This window comes from Solanum pennellii, chromosome 1 (assembly GCF_001406875.1).
Source record: "Solanum pennellii chromosome 1, SPENNV200".
Classification (NCBI taxonomy): Eukaryota; Viridiplantae; Streptophyta; class Magnoliopsida; order Solanales; family Solanaceae; genus Solanum; species Solanum pennellii.
The window spans coordinates 103,105,130-103,120,302 of NC_028637.1; the positions used below are offsets into that span (position 1 = coordinate 103,105,130).

Consider the following 15,173-nt stretch of genomic DNA (forward strand, 5'->3'; position numbering starts at 1 on the left):
ATGATCATTATATTGAATTTTTGTTTGTTGCTTATACATATTGCTAAGTAACCTTAAATAACTATTGTATAATAATATATAATGCAAAAAGAATCTTAACTAGTTGGGCTTACCAGAGAGTATGATCAGAAAATTTATGGGCCAACCAATTGACATTTAATGGATATCCACCAAGGCGAAAAGAAAAGATCTCTAATTCAATATTTCCTATTTTAAAAGGGGGAAATGAGGATCTCTATACATTTGACTTTGACTAATTAACAGACATTTACCATTTATTTGGATACAAAAATTTAAAAAAAAATTAAAATTCAACATATACAAAAATATAATATTTTTTGGGAACTAACTAAAACAAATCTCATTTATTTACATTTATTTTTAGTAAAAATCCCTTTCATTGATAACGGAGTGTACCAGATCCGTGATAAATTTTTTTTAAAAATGGGGCTGTTGATTGGTGAGGGGTGTGAGACTTTTAAAATTCAACATATACAACAATTATCAAAATTAAATAACACTGAAAATGGGTGGTCAGTTCGTTGTGCTCGGTTTATCTGCATTATTCTTCATCAGTTTCTCACAAGCAACATCAATTACTTCAACTTCAATAAAACCCTTAATTTTCATCGAGACCAATCATAGCGCCACTGCTGCTAGAAGCTGCTCATACACATTGACCATCAAAACAAGCTGTTCTTCACCTAAATACACCAGAGACAGAGTCAGTATTGCTTTTGGAGATGCTTATGGATTTGAGGTCTATGCGCCCAGGATAGATAATCCATCCTCAAGGATATTCGAGACCTGTTCTTCGGATACTTTCCGGATCCGCGGCCCCTGTATTTATGAGATCTGCTACCTTTACTTGAAGAGAGTTGGATCCGACGGCTGGAAACCGGAGAGCGTCAAGGTGTACGGTTCAGATCGTCCTGCTATTACCTTTAAATATAATAAGCTTCTTCCTAATGGAGTCTGGTATGGATTTAATCACTGTCGTAAGATCATGTAGCTGATCTGCCGTAGAATTCCACTATCCATCAAATTTGTGTTTTTAATTGATGTATTTAATCTCTGTTTTGTTTGCTTTCAGAGATTAGTTTATCGCCAAATAAAGTTATTTTTTGATTTCTCAGGTACCTCGTTGTTATAATTTTAGCCTTTATAAATGAACTTTATCAGATCTGTTGTATCCATAAATGGGGATTTTGATTCGCCCTAGTGTAATTTTTTTTTGTTAAATCTTATTATAATTTCATTCACAGCATCTATGTAATAAAAAAGAAAATATATGTGTTCATATTATAAACGACAACGTTTTTCTTTTTTTTGTTGTAGTAAGTAGGAATAACCAAATTTGTTTACAATTTCCAGCTGAGCCTGATTTTATGTAGATCCGCATCTTCCAATTTATATATATGTTTGGAAGATGTTTTATCACATCAAAAAATTTCGAGGTGGAAGAATTATGACACTCCAAATTGTTAGTGATTATATAAATATTCTGTATGTATAATTAATCAATTAAAAAAAAATAAAGAAAATTGAGCTGTCTATATATTTGGACCCTTGATTAATTATGGGGAATAGATTGACACGTGTCTGGTGTTAGGTGTTAAAAAAGTATTATGTGGTTTGCGTTGATCGGTTTGATTTATGTGTTATTACTTTAATTTACGAATTTTATATTTATATATATGTTAAATGAATAATTAAATTGATAAAATATTCTTTTCTTAGCTTATTCAGTTTGGTTTTAATAATTTGATTTTTAAATTAATCAATAAAAAATACTTATAAAATAAATATGATTTCTTTAATTATTTATTTGACTTAGATAAAAAAATAATATATTTTACGGAACACTTATAAAATAGAAATAATAATAACTGACATAAAAAGAGTTATTCAAGTGCAACACAGAGAAAATAAGAGGAATAGAGTTTATTTTTGGTCAGTTAAGAGGGATATAGTTCTTAGTTTAGATTTTAAAATTTTGTACCGATATAAAGTTGTGAACTCAAAATAATTTTGAAGTGCGAACATAAACTTAAAGAAAAAAGCAAAATTAGGACGGAGGAAATACTAAATTACATGGTTATGCAAATATATACTAGTTCTTAGTCATCATTGCCCTAGTTTTTGTTGATTACCACTCGCGATCAACATTCAATGATAACTACACGGGCTAAGTTTTCGAATATGTATAATTCACACCTTGTATTATTCATAGTTTATATAACTTTTGTATAATATAATTTGTGTAACTGTTTAAAATTCAGATGCTTGTGTTTGTATCAATTCGTTATTTTGAATTTATACAAATATAGCTCAATTAAATAAATATAAGCGCGAACTATACAAATTCACCAACAAATTATATAAATAAAATAACTTAAACCGTAATTATAACACTTAAATATATAAACTATAGCTATAAAGTATAATTGATTTTATTATAATTACTTCTATTTACGAAATTTCCAGATTACGTATAGAGTTAACATCCAATATTGGAGTAGTAGTTTATAGAATGTAGGACCAATTCTTTATTTAAAAAGTTTATTTACTGTTTTTAGTAGCCACGTTGCATTGAAATCTCTTTCGTCAATGCGATACGCAATGCCTGATGCGTAAAAAAACAAAAAGAAAAAAGAAAAATAGGGGTGGTGAGACTATTAAAGTTCATCAACAACGATAATCAAAATTAAATGGTGATAATGAAGATGAGTGTTCACCTCTTTGTGTTCCCCAGCTTAGTTGCTTTCTTCTTCTGTCTCTCTCAAGCAACATCAATTACTTCAACTTCAACAAAACCCCTAATTTACATCGAAACCAATCAGAGCACCGCAGCTGCTAGAAGCTGCTCATACACATTGACAATCAAAACAAGCTGTTCTTCACCTAAATACACCAGAGACAGAGTCAGTATTGCTTTTGGAGATTCTTACGGTTTTGAGGTTCACGCGCCAAAGCTAGATGATCCGTCGTCGAAGATATTCGAAAGCTGTTCTACTGATACTTTTCAGATCCGTGGCCCCTGTATTTATGAGATCTGCTACCTAAATTTGAAGAGAGTTGGATCGGACGGCTGGAAACCGGAGAGTGTCAAAGTTTATGGTCCAGATCGTCCTGCTATTACCTTTAAGTATGATAAGTTTCTTCCTAATGGAGTTTGGTTTGGATTTGATCACTGTAAGAAGCGCTCTCTCTAGGAATATGTTGTCTATGAAATTTGAGTTTAATCCATGTATTTAAATGTGTTGCTTGGAGAGTAAAATGTCATTGTATGCAATGAACATTTGGTACGATAGCGTTAATGGGAAACGATGGTGAATGGAGAGGATAAAGTGCCCTATACTAATATTTTAAAAATAACTTTGAGTTGTGAATTAGTTTCAATATAGTAATTAAATCTGAATCAATAAATTTATGTCATATTCAGTTATACAAAATTAATCATTTTGCATAGGCTTTTTTTATAAGAAGGGATAATTTTAAGAAATCACCAATTTGATTAATTTACCCTTTATTCATTGGAAAATGTCTTTGTAATCTATCTGACTGAAATCACTGTAACAATATTTTTGGGAAGAATTTTTTATCCATGCACTATTTAATAATGTATTTTAAATGTATATATATGTCTATTGGGATATTATAAATGTTGTATCATTATAAATAGAAACTTATTTACGTGGACACATATATATCTTTAAAATACACTATTAAAATAACGCTTGAATAATAAATCATGCTCAAAGTTTGAGATTATAACATTAATTTTTATCAAAATTTAAATATATTTCGAATCCTTTTTCCTTTATTCATATCGATGGTCGACGGATATTTAAAATAATTTATAATGGGATAAGGCATATAAAAGTTACAAGTACTTCAAAGTTGGTGATAACAAGAATACAAAATAGTGATCAAGTGTTTAATGAACTCATTGAAAAGATAAATTTAGAACTTCAGTTTTGTTTTATGTTTTCAAAGAGAAACTATGGGAACATTAAGCATGATTTCTTCTTTTTCCAAATGACCTTGCTAAAATAAATTGCATGGGGTTATCCTTTAGAAAAAACATTGATACAACTCGAGAAGATTTTCAGAATCTGATAATTGACATTTCAACGGAATGAGTTAATACAAAGTTTTCAACTTTTAGTATGTGGATTGTGGGGTTAAATCATGCAAGTGTGGGGCTCAAATATACTAAAGTAACACCAATAATGTCAACTTTTTGATCCCATCAGTAGATTTTCCACTGCAATAAGATCAGGCAAAAGTTTGAGTATATATCACTGCAATAAGTGCTCAATATGCCACACAAATAGGAAAGAACTGTATGTCCACTATACATTTTTCTTCTGAGTTCTTTAGTGATATATGCATCTTAACAGACACTTTTAAGTGTCACTAATAAGTATTGCTACAAGCAGTTTGGACCTTCAACTATAAATAGCTTGTCATTATCTCTTATTACTTCAATTGAGTCAATTTCTGATCCTTCTTGATCCGTAATCGATGCATTTGTTGCATCAAATCCAAATTTCTGACCTGTATAACACGTAAATACATTAACATGACTACGTCTCAGTTCCAAACAATTATAATATTACCAATTCTCTTCATGTTTTAACGTTTTAGCAGACATATGATGTTGTTAGATTTTGAAAGATTATGAATTATGTAAAAGTAAATTTACCTGCAATGATCTTGAGCTCTGCAAGTGAATTTGGAAGCGTAATTAATTTGCCAGGTTCACTGCAATGAGTTCTTCTCCTGATAACAGGATGGCCTCTGTATATGCTAACTCTAAAAGACATTTGATCCCTAGTACTTTCTGAATTGTGTTGCTTCTCTTGTTCGCGCCATTTTTGAGCAACTCCATCCATTGTGTCGGATACCATAATTCTGTGTCCTACTTCGCGCTTTTGTAGCAAGTCACTTAGGTTCATCGAAGAAAGCTTGTACTTTAACTTATCGTTTATCTCAGCTCCATTCATTAGAAGTAGCTTTACCATGTCTTCAAGATTTTCTTCCAGTGCAACATGAGTAGCAGTTGATCCATCGCGGTCCTTTGAGTCAACTTGTAATCCATGTTTTAGTAGTTCTTTCATCACTGTTAAGTCATTTTTTCTAGCTGCTGTGCATAAGAGGTCACCAGCAATGTAGGGATCGGAGACGGAAGCCCAATGGTACAACACATGAAATGTTGAATGGTGTTTTGCTGCTATAGCTTCCCACAACGCGGTGTGACCATTTACATCTGCTTTTTATGGTACAAATCAACTCATTGATTAGCCAATTATCCCTGTCAATCATTCAAGCTTGCTGAAATTTACAATAATACATATTCAGGATGACTACCTCGGAGATTTATGTTGCATCCATGTCTAAGAAGCACCATGACACACTCTTCGTGCCCTTTCGATGCTGCAATGTGCTGATGCATCAGAAAGAGAAACATAATCATGTCATTAACTGTTTGAAAGAGAAAACAATGTTATTGGCATCACAAACATGTAAATAAAAACTAAATCTTTTCTTTTTTCGAGTATAAATGTAGGCCACGAGGGGACGTACCAGTGGAGTTCTTCCTTGAGCGTCTCCGATATCAGGATCTAATTTAGCCTTGAGAAGTTCTTCAAGGAAAGTAGCATTACCTGTACTAGCAACAGTTAGCAAGTTAACATACATGTTTGGATCACCATAATCTCCCCCCACTCCATGAAGTAAATCTCCAAGCCTTAAGCCTTTGAGCTTCTTGTGATGCTGCAATTACCATAGCAATTGGCAGAATATCAAGATTCAGCTCTAAATTGTCCAGAGGGAAAGGAATATCACAGGGTATTCTGCACTAACCTGAAGGAAGTTCTTGATCATGATGATATTATCTTCTTGTCTGGTTTTCATTGCTTCAATCAAATTACTAGTTCTTATCTTCAAGAGCTGTGAAAGTGTTTTGGTTCGATACGTGTAGCTCTGAGGTCTACAACACAATGCCCCTACTTCTCCTATCATATCTCCAGATTTGAAAGTCCAAACAGTTGGCTCATTCTCCATTTCAGATTCAATCATTTCCACCTCCCCCGACACTATGATGTACAACTCGTCTGGTGATTCGTTCTGCATTATTACATCCTCTCTTGGAGGTATGTACTCAGCCTTCATATCTGCAACCTGTAGATTCATCAATTAGAACACACAATTATACATGTATACTAAAACCATTTTCTAACAAAAGTAATGTCTTACCAAAAGTAACAGAATTTCCTTTGTGACACCTTTAAAAAGATAAACTTTCTCCACTGTTGGTAAAAACAAATGGTGTCTGATGCTTTTGCAAATTGTCTTGGGAAGCTGTTCAATCAATTCCTGCTGGTTTAGACTCTCAGCCCTGAATCTTAAACACATATAAGCCAATATTTGGTCTTTTAATCTAGGAGGCAAGTGATTTCGACAAACAAAATTCGATGCTGCTTCAATGCTATTTCTCTGCAACATAACATAACAAAATGATCAAATATTTGTATACACTTGCAATACAAAGAAAAGCAACAAAGCTTACAAATTCCATAGTGCGACGAGTTCCTTCAACAACTAAATTGGTCATATTACCAATTATATAAGCTGTCAGGCCAAGATTGAAGAGCATGTAGAAAATGATGAAGACCATTTCCAAAGTGTTGACAGCATGAAGGTCACCATAACCAACTGTTGTCATGGTGGTAATGGACCAATACAAAGCTGCAATGTATCTAATCACAAGACTTGTCTCCTTGTAATTTGGATTCATAGCTCCTAACCATGTATCTCCTTGATGTGGATATCTATCAGCTAGCAAATAGTATAGGCATCCAGCACAGTGCACTGTTAATAGTGTCACCTGTTACATAAAATTAAAATTAGTTCCTTTTATGAGTTTAACTTATGTACACCGATAATATACAAACTTTTACATTGTCACAAAAGACACTTAAAGTTAACCACCAGTAAAAAATAAGTCAAGTTACCTGTTACAACAAGTTAAAATTAGATGGTTAAATTATTGTACTTACAAATAGAAGTCTGGCACATCTGACCCAAAAGTAGCTGAATCTCATGTCTTTTTCAAGTCTGTTAATAATAGATTAAAAAAGAAGTATGTAACTAACCTTAGTAACAATAACTAATAAGAATGAATTAGTAGTAGTAAAAATGAGGACCATACCTGGTAAAAAATTGTTTTACTCTGCGAAGACGCCAAAATCTGAGCATTCCTAAAACAGAGTAAGAAACGCCAACTTGGTGTTTGCCAGTGAGCAACAACGCTAAAAGATCGAATGGTATAGTTGACGCCACATCCATTATAAACCATGTTGATAAGTATCTGTATTATTATTATCGTCAAAAATATAACATCTATCATATTATATGTAAAATTAATTTTATATATACGGTATAATTTTTGAAAGTGATATTGAGAAAACATAAGGAAGTAACCGATCTTATTGTAACACCTTTGGTTGCCGCCTTCATTTATGATTTAATACAATTACCTATTGTGAAAAACTTTTACTCGGCTTACTTTTATGCCTGGAGATTAAATTCAATATTTTTTTGCGCAGCTTTCGACTTGTATAGACAAAAGATTATTCCAGATTTTCAAAGTGGAAACAAAAAGGGGTTGTCAATTGTTTATTGCTAATTTTTTTTAAAATTAATTTATATTATGGTGCGTATTGGGTGGGGAGAGGATCTAACAAAATTATAATATATATATAAAGTCAATTTGTCAGAGAACAAAAGGATATATAGATATTGATATATTCTCGTCATTGAAGAACCAAATATTGGCAAATGAAGACAGAAAGAGAGAGGAAATTTTAGAAATAGCAGTATCCTAATTATAAGTTGTATCCATAGTCTGAATAATTATCAAACGAATCAATAGTTTAGTATATTAATTTGCTCTCTATTTATTTTTATTCGTTTTGACATAAAGTGGTTAGATATAACAGATATAAAGCGAATTGATATAGCTTCGGGTGAATATTCGATATAAAGCTCACGCTATGTATTATAATTTTTTGAAATTTACACTATTTAGAATGAATACATGAGAATATATATTAAAAAAAACTCATATATATATCACAAATTTCATTCGTGATACGTAAGTATATCAACTTTTAGAGAATTAAGAAAAATATCTATATACCACTCTCACTATTTTTGATATATTCAAATATTCTATTTTTCTGATTCCACAGAGTTTAACCTCAAAACAGATTTTTTTTTAAAGTGCCAATATCTCTGTGTAATAAATCTGTACATGATTGGTCATTTTGGACCCACAAAGCCTTTTGATTTGCTCAATGAGCTTTATTTATTAAAATAAAGGACCAATTTTTTCCCCTAGTGATTGAATTAACTTTAATTAGTGTTTTTCCTTGTCGGTGATAATTAGTAATTAGGTTAAGACTTTTTTAGAAAAATACATGATTAAAAATTTCTATGCATTATTGTGTAAAATTTATTTACACTATCAAATCCACTAATTATAAGGTAATTACTTATATAAAAAAAATTATGCATGGTTAATTCATCTGATTTTAACTCTTAACGTGTTATCACATGTTATATTATATAATGATTTATAGTATAGAGCAATTTTAATTTTATTGATGTATACTCCCTCCATTTTAAAAAGAATGATCTACTTTTTTTTTAGTTTGTTAGAAAGAATGATCATTTTTTTTTGCAATATTTTAATTTTAACTTTCAACTTGACATGTTTAAAACTATGCAAGATTAAATGGTATTTTAGTACATTTGACATAACTTTAACTTAGAACTATAAGATTGAAAATTCTCATTTAATTTCTTAATCTCTTTATCAAGTCAAATCAGATCGAGAGTCTATGTTACGTACCTTATAGCAATTTTTCTCCTGTCACGTACAAGGAGTTGAGTTGTAGCATCAATATAAGCAACAAAGAAAGTTAAGAAGATATCAGCAGCAAAGAAGATATCAACAACGTTGTCTGTTATGTATAAAGCTGTGTTTGGATTGGAGTGCATGAATGCTATCTCAAATGGACATACCCATGCAGAATATGCCACCATTATTACCATTAAACTCTCCCAACACCTACATATATATTTACACGTCCATTAGTTAAAGGAATTTACGGCCCACGTGGGCCATGTGTATTAAGATAATAATAACATATTCAGTGTAATTTTATAATTAAAATCTGAGGAAGGTAATGCGTGCATAGTCTTACCCCGTCTTGATAAGATAGAAGAACTATTTTCGATAAATCTTCGAATCAAGTAAAATAACTATCTCATGTGTATGTAACATAGATTACCCTATAACACCATGGTCAATTATTTTTAATCAATATAATTACCTACCATAGTGATGATTTTCTTGATGCCTAAAAGTATTTGTCGGTTTTTGATTTAAGAAATTAATTTTAACGGTAGCTCTAGAAATTTCTATTTTAGGAATGACAATCCATAAAGAAAAGCTTCAAATAGTTGGCACATACTATGTATAACTCAGAAATTGCAAAAAAGTGTAATTATACAAAATCTACAAACTTTTTTTTTTCTCTTTCTTCTTAATTAGTTAAATAACATATTGATATATATACTATGGCTAGCAATTACTTTTATCTACCGGTCTGTATATAGAATTTAAACTCTTTATTAATTCCACGAACCTGTATCTTGAATCCATAGGAGTGATGATAAATCCTTTCTCGTGAGTTTGATTTGTGTTGGAATCATTGGAACCAAGAGGAGGGAGAATGAGCTTCGATAAGTTTCGAAAACTAAGATCATCTGATGGAGTAGCTGAATTGCTACTCCCATGGCTATTATCATCTTGTACAACATGTTGCTCTTTCTTGCTATCTTCAACAATCATGTTTTTTGTGAAGTTATTGTATGAATGGCTCATTTCCATATTGATGTTACCTATCTATATGAGCAAAAAAGCTAAAATGATAGTAGTACAACTGTGGGGGGGTTAATGATAAAGTTAGATGAATAATTGCAAGTGAGAAAGAGTACTATTTTGGTTGTAAATGGTGTACATAGGAGAGCATACATATTAAATTGTGGTGTGTGTGTGAGGAAAGAATGGAATGTGGACCATATGTGGTCCAATAATGTTTATGTCAAAAGTGACCTTTGAAAGATGCCTATGTGAAATTGTGCCCTTTTTTGCCTTTAGTGAGAAATTGCACTACCTTCTAGCTAGTGTGTTCTTAATTTGCTAGCTAGGAGCATTCAAAGTTCGACGATTAAAATAGAAGATTAATAGGATAGAAGGTTATTATAATCGCTATCAATATTAGTATGACCTTTTTATTTTAGCTATTATTACTATTTTCTTCTGTAGTATTATCAACATGATTTCCTTATTACTGTATTTTTTTAAAATACTGAATTTTAATATATTTTACTTGTGTTAGTTAGATTCTATTATAAACAATCTCTATATTGCTTTACAAGGTGACAGTAAAATTATGTATACACTGCTCTTTGAAACTTCACCAGTGGAATACACTGAATATACGTTTGTTGCTAGGTAGCGTGTTATTGATTGATTTTTATTTATGATAAGATCTTGAATAATAAATCAAGATGGTTGGAGAGATGTGATATTATGTAAACCAGTGCATAGTGGAGGGCCCTCTTTAACAAGCCTTTTTATGTCGAGAAATGGACACATATTTACTATAGTGCTATTCAATAATTATTTTATGAGAAAGATGCATTTCATGTTGACATGTAATGACTTTTTCATTGAACAAGACAAATATTGGTATATGTATGTTTTAGATGAGATGAATTGATTGCTATACAATGGAGTCCGGAGTCGGGTATAAAATATTAACAAAAATTTTAAAATGGTATATAAAATTTTATATTAACTAAAATGATAAAATTGCTGGAACAACACAAAATTTTATATAATCGCTGGCGGAGGAAATCGCTATTGTTCCAGCGATTTTGCCGTTTTGATTAATATAAAATTTTACATACCGTTTCAAAATTTTTGTTAATATTTTATACCATGTAGGCTCCGAACTCCTATATAATGCTTATACTCCATGATTCTTCAAGGTCGCACTTACCAACACAATACGAGAATATAAAACCTATCAGCACAAATTATTGAATGCAACCAAACTCCTATATTGGCTTTAAGTTATAAAATGTTTTATATTGTGTAAATTTCAAAAATCCGTCCTCAATTCATATAGCAAGCTGCAACTAGCTGGTCCTTTTCGTTGGATGTATGTTTGATTAAAAAACTTTACTTCCCCCAAATAGTAATCTTAATATGTTCATTAAGTTATTTAATTAAAACACATGCATATTCAAGACTTTATTGTTGCATAATCAATTCATAGGAAAAAAAACTATTTAATTTTTCCTTTTTATACTTTCTTTTTGGGGATTGGGGAGGAGGGGCGGCCATAGGGTAGGCATTTTACTAATTAAATGACACGAAAAAAAAATTAGGTGTAGTTTATAGTTTGGCTTTATGTTTACTTATGAATTAGACACGTTAGGTGCAATTAGTCTTCCAACTTGGATATGTTGTTATCAATAATATATTGTATGATGTCTTTTATGTTGTTTTTATATGTTTGTCTTGCATGTTTTAGACAAAAACAAAAAAAGGAATTTGCAGATTTTTAACTTAATTATTGTTCTTCTACGTGCACATAATTATCAAGTGGACAATTATTAATTTAAGAGTCCCTCACAAAACACATGATGTTTGAATTTGACTTCAATTGACCTAATTTGTAATCACTGGACAACTGTAACTTTCTATTTCAAGACCTATTATGATTGAAATTATTTGGTTTAGAGGACGAGCAATTAGAAACGGGTTTTGAATGAATTTCTACGATGATTTTAAGTTAAGATATTATAATTATAATCGTGTTTACAGTTAAATATTTATAGACGTTCCATAATTTTTTCTTTAACACATACTTAATTAGTCCCCAAAAGAAACTGGTGAATTAGTGTGGTGTATTTTCATCCATAGTCTCAATCCCACAAACCCCTTTACCCCACCCCCTCTGTCCCCTACCTTGATTTTGACATTATGAGTTATCTTAATCCAAAAGGAGTCATATGAACATTTCCCTAGCAATTCTAATCGGCGCACATCACGCGTTTGAATTTCACTAATTCTTTTATCAAACACATTCCCAATACTCTGGTTAACTAAAAAAAAATTCTTAAAAGGGCAGGGAAACTGATATGCACTCACAAGGCCTTCTAGTTTATTGAAGAAATGCAAACAAATTAAATTGTCATATTTAGGGGATTTTTTTTCTTCATTCTCCTTGGGAATGTGAAAGAATGAAAGTGTCGTATGAGATATACAGAGCCTAGCAAGAGGAAGTCAAAACATGTATCACAAGAAAATGATTGAGTGTGTTTAGTCCCACGAGTCATTTTCATTATGTTTTCTGGTGTTGGTTGGTGAGTCAAAAAATATTTACATTACATATCATAATGATAATATTAGCAAATGGGCTAATTTATAATTTCATGTACCGTGTCTTTTACATCTTTTGAAGAAATTGCAGTCAACGGATAAAGATATTATCCTAAAAGCATTTGTACAGAATTTAGACATATATTATAGGAGGCGGGAGTGAAGATGAGGTATGTAGAGTATAGAAGACACAATTAGTTTAGATTCATTAAGGAAGTCATTTTCCTTTCTTTTTTTTTTCAAAGCTTGTTTTCCTAGAGAATATTTTCTAAAATATAATCGAACATGAGAAAATTAAAAAATATTTTCTTGGGAATGAACAAATACACCCTATAGTCTCATTGTAACAACCTGATACATTCACAAGAAACTTTCTCAACAAAGGCCAAAAACTGAAGTTTGTTCAAATAGACTGTACGTGTTGATTCCCACTGACATAGGTTGGGGAGGGATGTAGCTCAAACCTTTAAAAGTTACTGGAATGTAGGTGAGACCTCAATGTTACATATCAAAAATGCAGAATGTTCCAACTTTCAACAATAAAAGATCTTGAAAGTTGTTTCCTAACTGCCCAATCTGTGGAGAGTAGCACATAATAAGTATGATATATTACCAAGAATCTTCTGCAGCTATCTATCCATATGAGATGTCAAGTCTGCCTCTCTACTAACTACTAAGGGCAGATCAAATTGCAAAATTGGTTCGAAAACGTGCATTTAAGGCCGCCTTAGCTAATCAATTTTTCTCAGTCTCTGCCTCAATTGACAATCTCAACAAACACTGTTCTTAGCCTTTTTACAATGGCAGCTGAGATGCACCAAAAAGTGAATGTATCCGATAAGAAGGGGTGTCTAAGCACCAGGAGTACTTGCCTTGCATCTAATTCACAGTTCTGACTTGGATTCCTCATCTTCTAATGGAGTATCGCTGATGGCTTTTTGTGTTTCAGCAGGAGGTGCTGCCTGGTCTTGGGGATCAAAGTCTTCACCCAAGATCTTTGCAGTAACGCGTCTAGCTTCATAGTCAAGTTCTGGCCACTCTGCCACAATCCTCTTGGCGCCCTACAAGATAAACAAGAAAAAAATGGAGCTAATGATACAAAGGACAAACTGCAAGTCGAAGATGTTCTCTCATGGAAAGAGACATTGACACGGTGAGGCAGCTCAGTTATTACCTGGAGCTTGGGTTCTTTTGTCATGGGATTATTGCAGAGGTCTATTGTTTTTGCCTTGGGCTTTGTTGCATTACCACACCATGACTCACACCAAAGCCATTCTTGTGGGAGTGAAAAGATGGGTACAGTATGCTGAGCATAGTTTGGGAGATCCTGAGATACAAGGATTCTTGTCAGTATAACACAATATAAAAGTAAAGAGCAATATAATCATCATATTATGGAAACCTTAAAGCTTGGTGGCAATGTCTTGACCACTTATATTGAAATGTAGGTTCAGAGAAATTTTATCAGGAAAGTATATTGATTGTAAACTATGGAACTTCCCTGAAATGCTTGGACAGATTCCGAACTTTACCATAACATATGCATGGTGTAACTTGTCATTGACATAACTTATGCCAGGTCTACTTGGTTGTCGTCCATTTACCAATTAATACATACTGAATATAACCACTGTAATCACTGTGCAACAGCAAGAATTACTAGTTTTAAGTTGCTGGACGAAAAAATTCAAATATAAAAAAGGCATATCAGGCCTCCGCTAGGACAGGATAATCATGTTTAACTATCTCCATTTATAAATAATAATTTTTTATATTTTCTGAAGTTCTCTAATCTAAAATGAAGAAATCAAAATGGAATGATATCCGATTATAAAATTATAGAAGAATGAAGAATCTACTTCCAGTACGTACACTAGCAGAAAGCACCAAATAAAATGCAAAGAAATTGTGTACCCTCAGAACCAACACACTCTTGCTTCAAGTAAGTCAAAACACAAAAAAAGAAATACTTATGATGAGCCAGCGTTGTAGAATGATATGATGATTGCACATGAAAGCATTCACTTGCCTGATCCAGATTTGAAAGACTGTTTGGATCCTTGCTCAGCGTCTCATAAAACACTCGTAAATTATCTCCCGCAGCAGTCTCCCGGAATTTAAGCAGATCGACAACATATAGAGCACTGCAGATTGCATTCACCAGGGAAAGCTTGTTCACTTTTCAAATAACTAATAATTATTATATATGTGATTCAACATATAAGAGGTAAGGATACCTAATATGATATGGTCTTCCTCGTAAATGCTCTTTCCAGAAGCCCTATTCAATAAATACAAAGAACATTAGTGAACAGCTTAGTCAGTTAAAAGGACAATGAGTGAGCAGAAAGAGAAGTGAATAGAAAGAAATGCCGATACTTGTTTCCAAAAACGATAGCCATCCATCTCCCTGTTGTTATCACAGAAAGGTGTGTATGCAAGGGGCCGTCCTTTCAAATCCATGTCATAAAGTTCTCCCATGTCAGTTCTTACAATTTGGTCTGCATCTACGAAGATAACCTGCACGTTAACACATTAAAGAAGTTCAATTAACTATAAGCTCACAACCAAAAAAATACAAGATCTAGTAGGGATAGGGATAATGTATTGAATTCGAAAAACCAATGGGGGGAAGGGGGGG

The 15,173-nt window shown here is 32.2% G+C and overlaps 4 protein-coding genes across 7 annotated transcripts in view; 2 read left to right on the plus strand and 2 right to left on the minus strand.

The window, feature by feature from the left end:
- The first annotated feature begins 428 nt into the window (after positions 1–428).
- On the plus strand, positions 429–1,262 carry LOC107030730 (embryo-specific protein ATS3A-like). The gene has a single exon (XM_015232022.2). It carries the CDS (start codon positions 527–529, stop codon positions 1,010–1,012), a length of 486 nt encoding a protein of 161 aa, XP_015087508.1. The 5' UTR covers positions 429–526; the 3' UTR covers positions 1,013–1,262.
- Positions 1,263–2,468: 1,206 nt separating this feature from the next.
- On the plus strand, positions 2,469–3,455 carry LOC107012005 (embryo-specific protein ATS3A-like). Its single transcript, XM_015211712.2, has one exon. It carries the CDS (start codon positions 2,712–2,714, stop codon positions 3,213–3,215), a length of 504 nt encoding a protein of 167 aa, XP_015067198.1. The 5' UTR covers positions 2,469–2,711; the 3' UTR covers positions 3,216–3,455.
- A 763-nt stretch (positions 3,456–4,218) lies between these two features.
- LOC107007770 (potassium channel AKT2/3) lies at positions 4,219–10,097 on the minus strand. Of its 3 annotated transcripts, none has more exons than XM_027918134.1 (11): positions 9,723–10,095; positions 8,924–9,142; positions 7,220–7,378; positions 7,068–7,125; positions 6,578–6,895; positions 6,265–6,504; positions 5,872–6,189; positions 5,593–5,781; positions 5,377–5,452; positions 4,712–5,278; positions 4,219–4,563 (listed from the first exon to the last, which is right to left on the minus strand). In XM_027918134.1, exons 1-11 carry the CDS (start codon positions 9,965–9,967, stop codon positions 4,436–4,438), a joined length of 2,517 nt encoding a protein of 838 aa, XP_027773935.1. In that variant the 5' UTR covers positions 9,968–10,095; the 3' UTR covers positions 4,219–4,435. The 3 variants fall into 3 exon arrangements, with proteins under 3 accessions (XP_027773935.1, XP_015062024.1, XP_027773936.1); XM_015206538.2 differs by having other exon boundaries at positions 4,281–4,563; positions 4,712–5,275; positions 9,723–10,094; XM_027918135.1 differs by lacking the exons at positions 4,219–4,563; positions 4,712–5,278 and having other exon boundaries at positions 5,377–5,490; positions 9,723–10,097.
- A 2,721-nt stretch (positions 10,098–12,818) lies between these two features.
- The window catches only part of LOC107002957 (UDP-glucose:glycoprotein glucosyltransferase), a 24,018-nt gene continuing 21,663 nt past the window's right edge, over positions 12,819–15,173 (minus strand). For both annotated transcript variants that reach the window (XM_015201189.2, XM_015201181.2), the window contains exons 33-37: positions 14,912–15,052; positions 14,770–14,813; positions 14,562–14,676; positions 13,707–13,859; positions 12,819–13,593 (exon numbers count right to left, since the gene is read on the minus strand). In XM_015201189.2, coding sequence (XP_015056675.1) covers positions 13,417–13,593; positions 13,707–13,859; positions 14,562–14,676; positions 14,770–14,813; positions 14,912–15,052 — 630 coding nt within the window. In that variant the 3' untranslated portion in view covers positions 12,819–13,416. The remainder of the gene's footprint in view (positions 13,594–13,706; positions 13,860–14,561; positions 14,677–14,769; positions 14,814–14,911; positions 15,053–15,173) is intronic.

Coding starts and splice junctions, on each gene's coding strand:
- LOC107007770 (XM_027918134.1), bottom strand. CDS start 9,967: ATGGAAATGAGCCATTCATACAATAACTTCACAAAAAACATGATTGTT. Junction 6,505..6,577: donor CTCGTCGCACTATGGAATTT/GTAAGCTTTGTT, acceptor GTTATGTTGCAG/AGAAATAGCATTGAAGCAGC. Junction 5,279..5,376: donor ATGCAACATAAATCTCCGAG/GTAGTCATCCTG, acceptor TACCATAAAAAG/CAGATGTAAATGGTCACACC.
- LOC107030730 (XM_015232022.2), top strand. CDS start 527: ATGGGTGGTCAGTTCGTTGTGCTCGGTTTATCTGCATTATTCTTCATC.
- LOC107012005 (XM_015211712.2), top strand. CDS start 2,712: ATGGTGATAATGAAGATGAGTGTTCACCTCTTTGTGTTCCCCAGCTTA.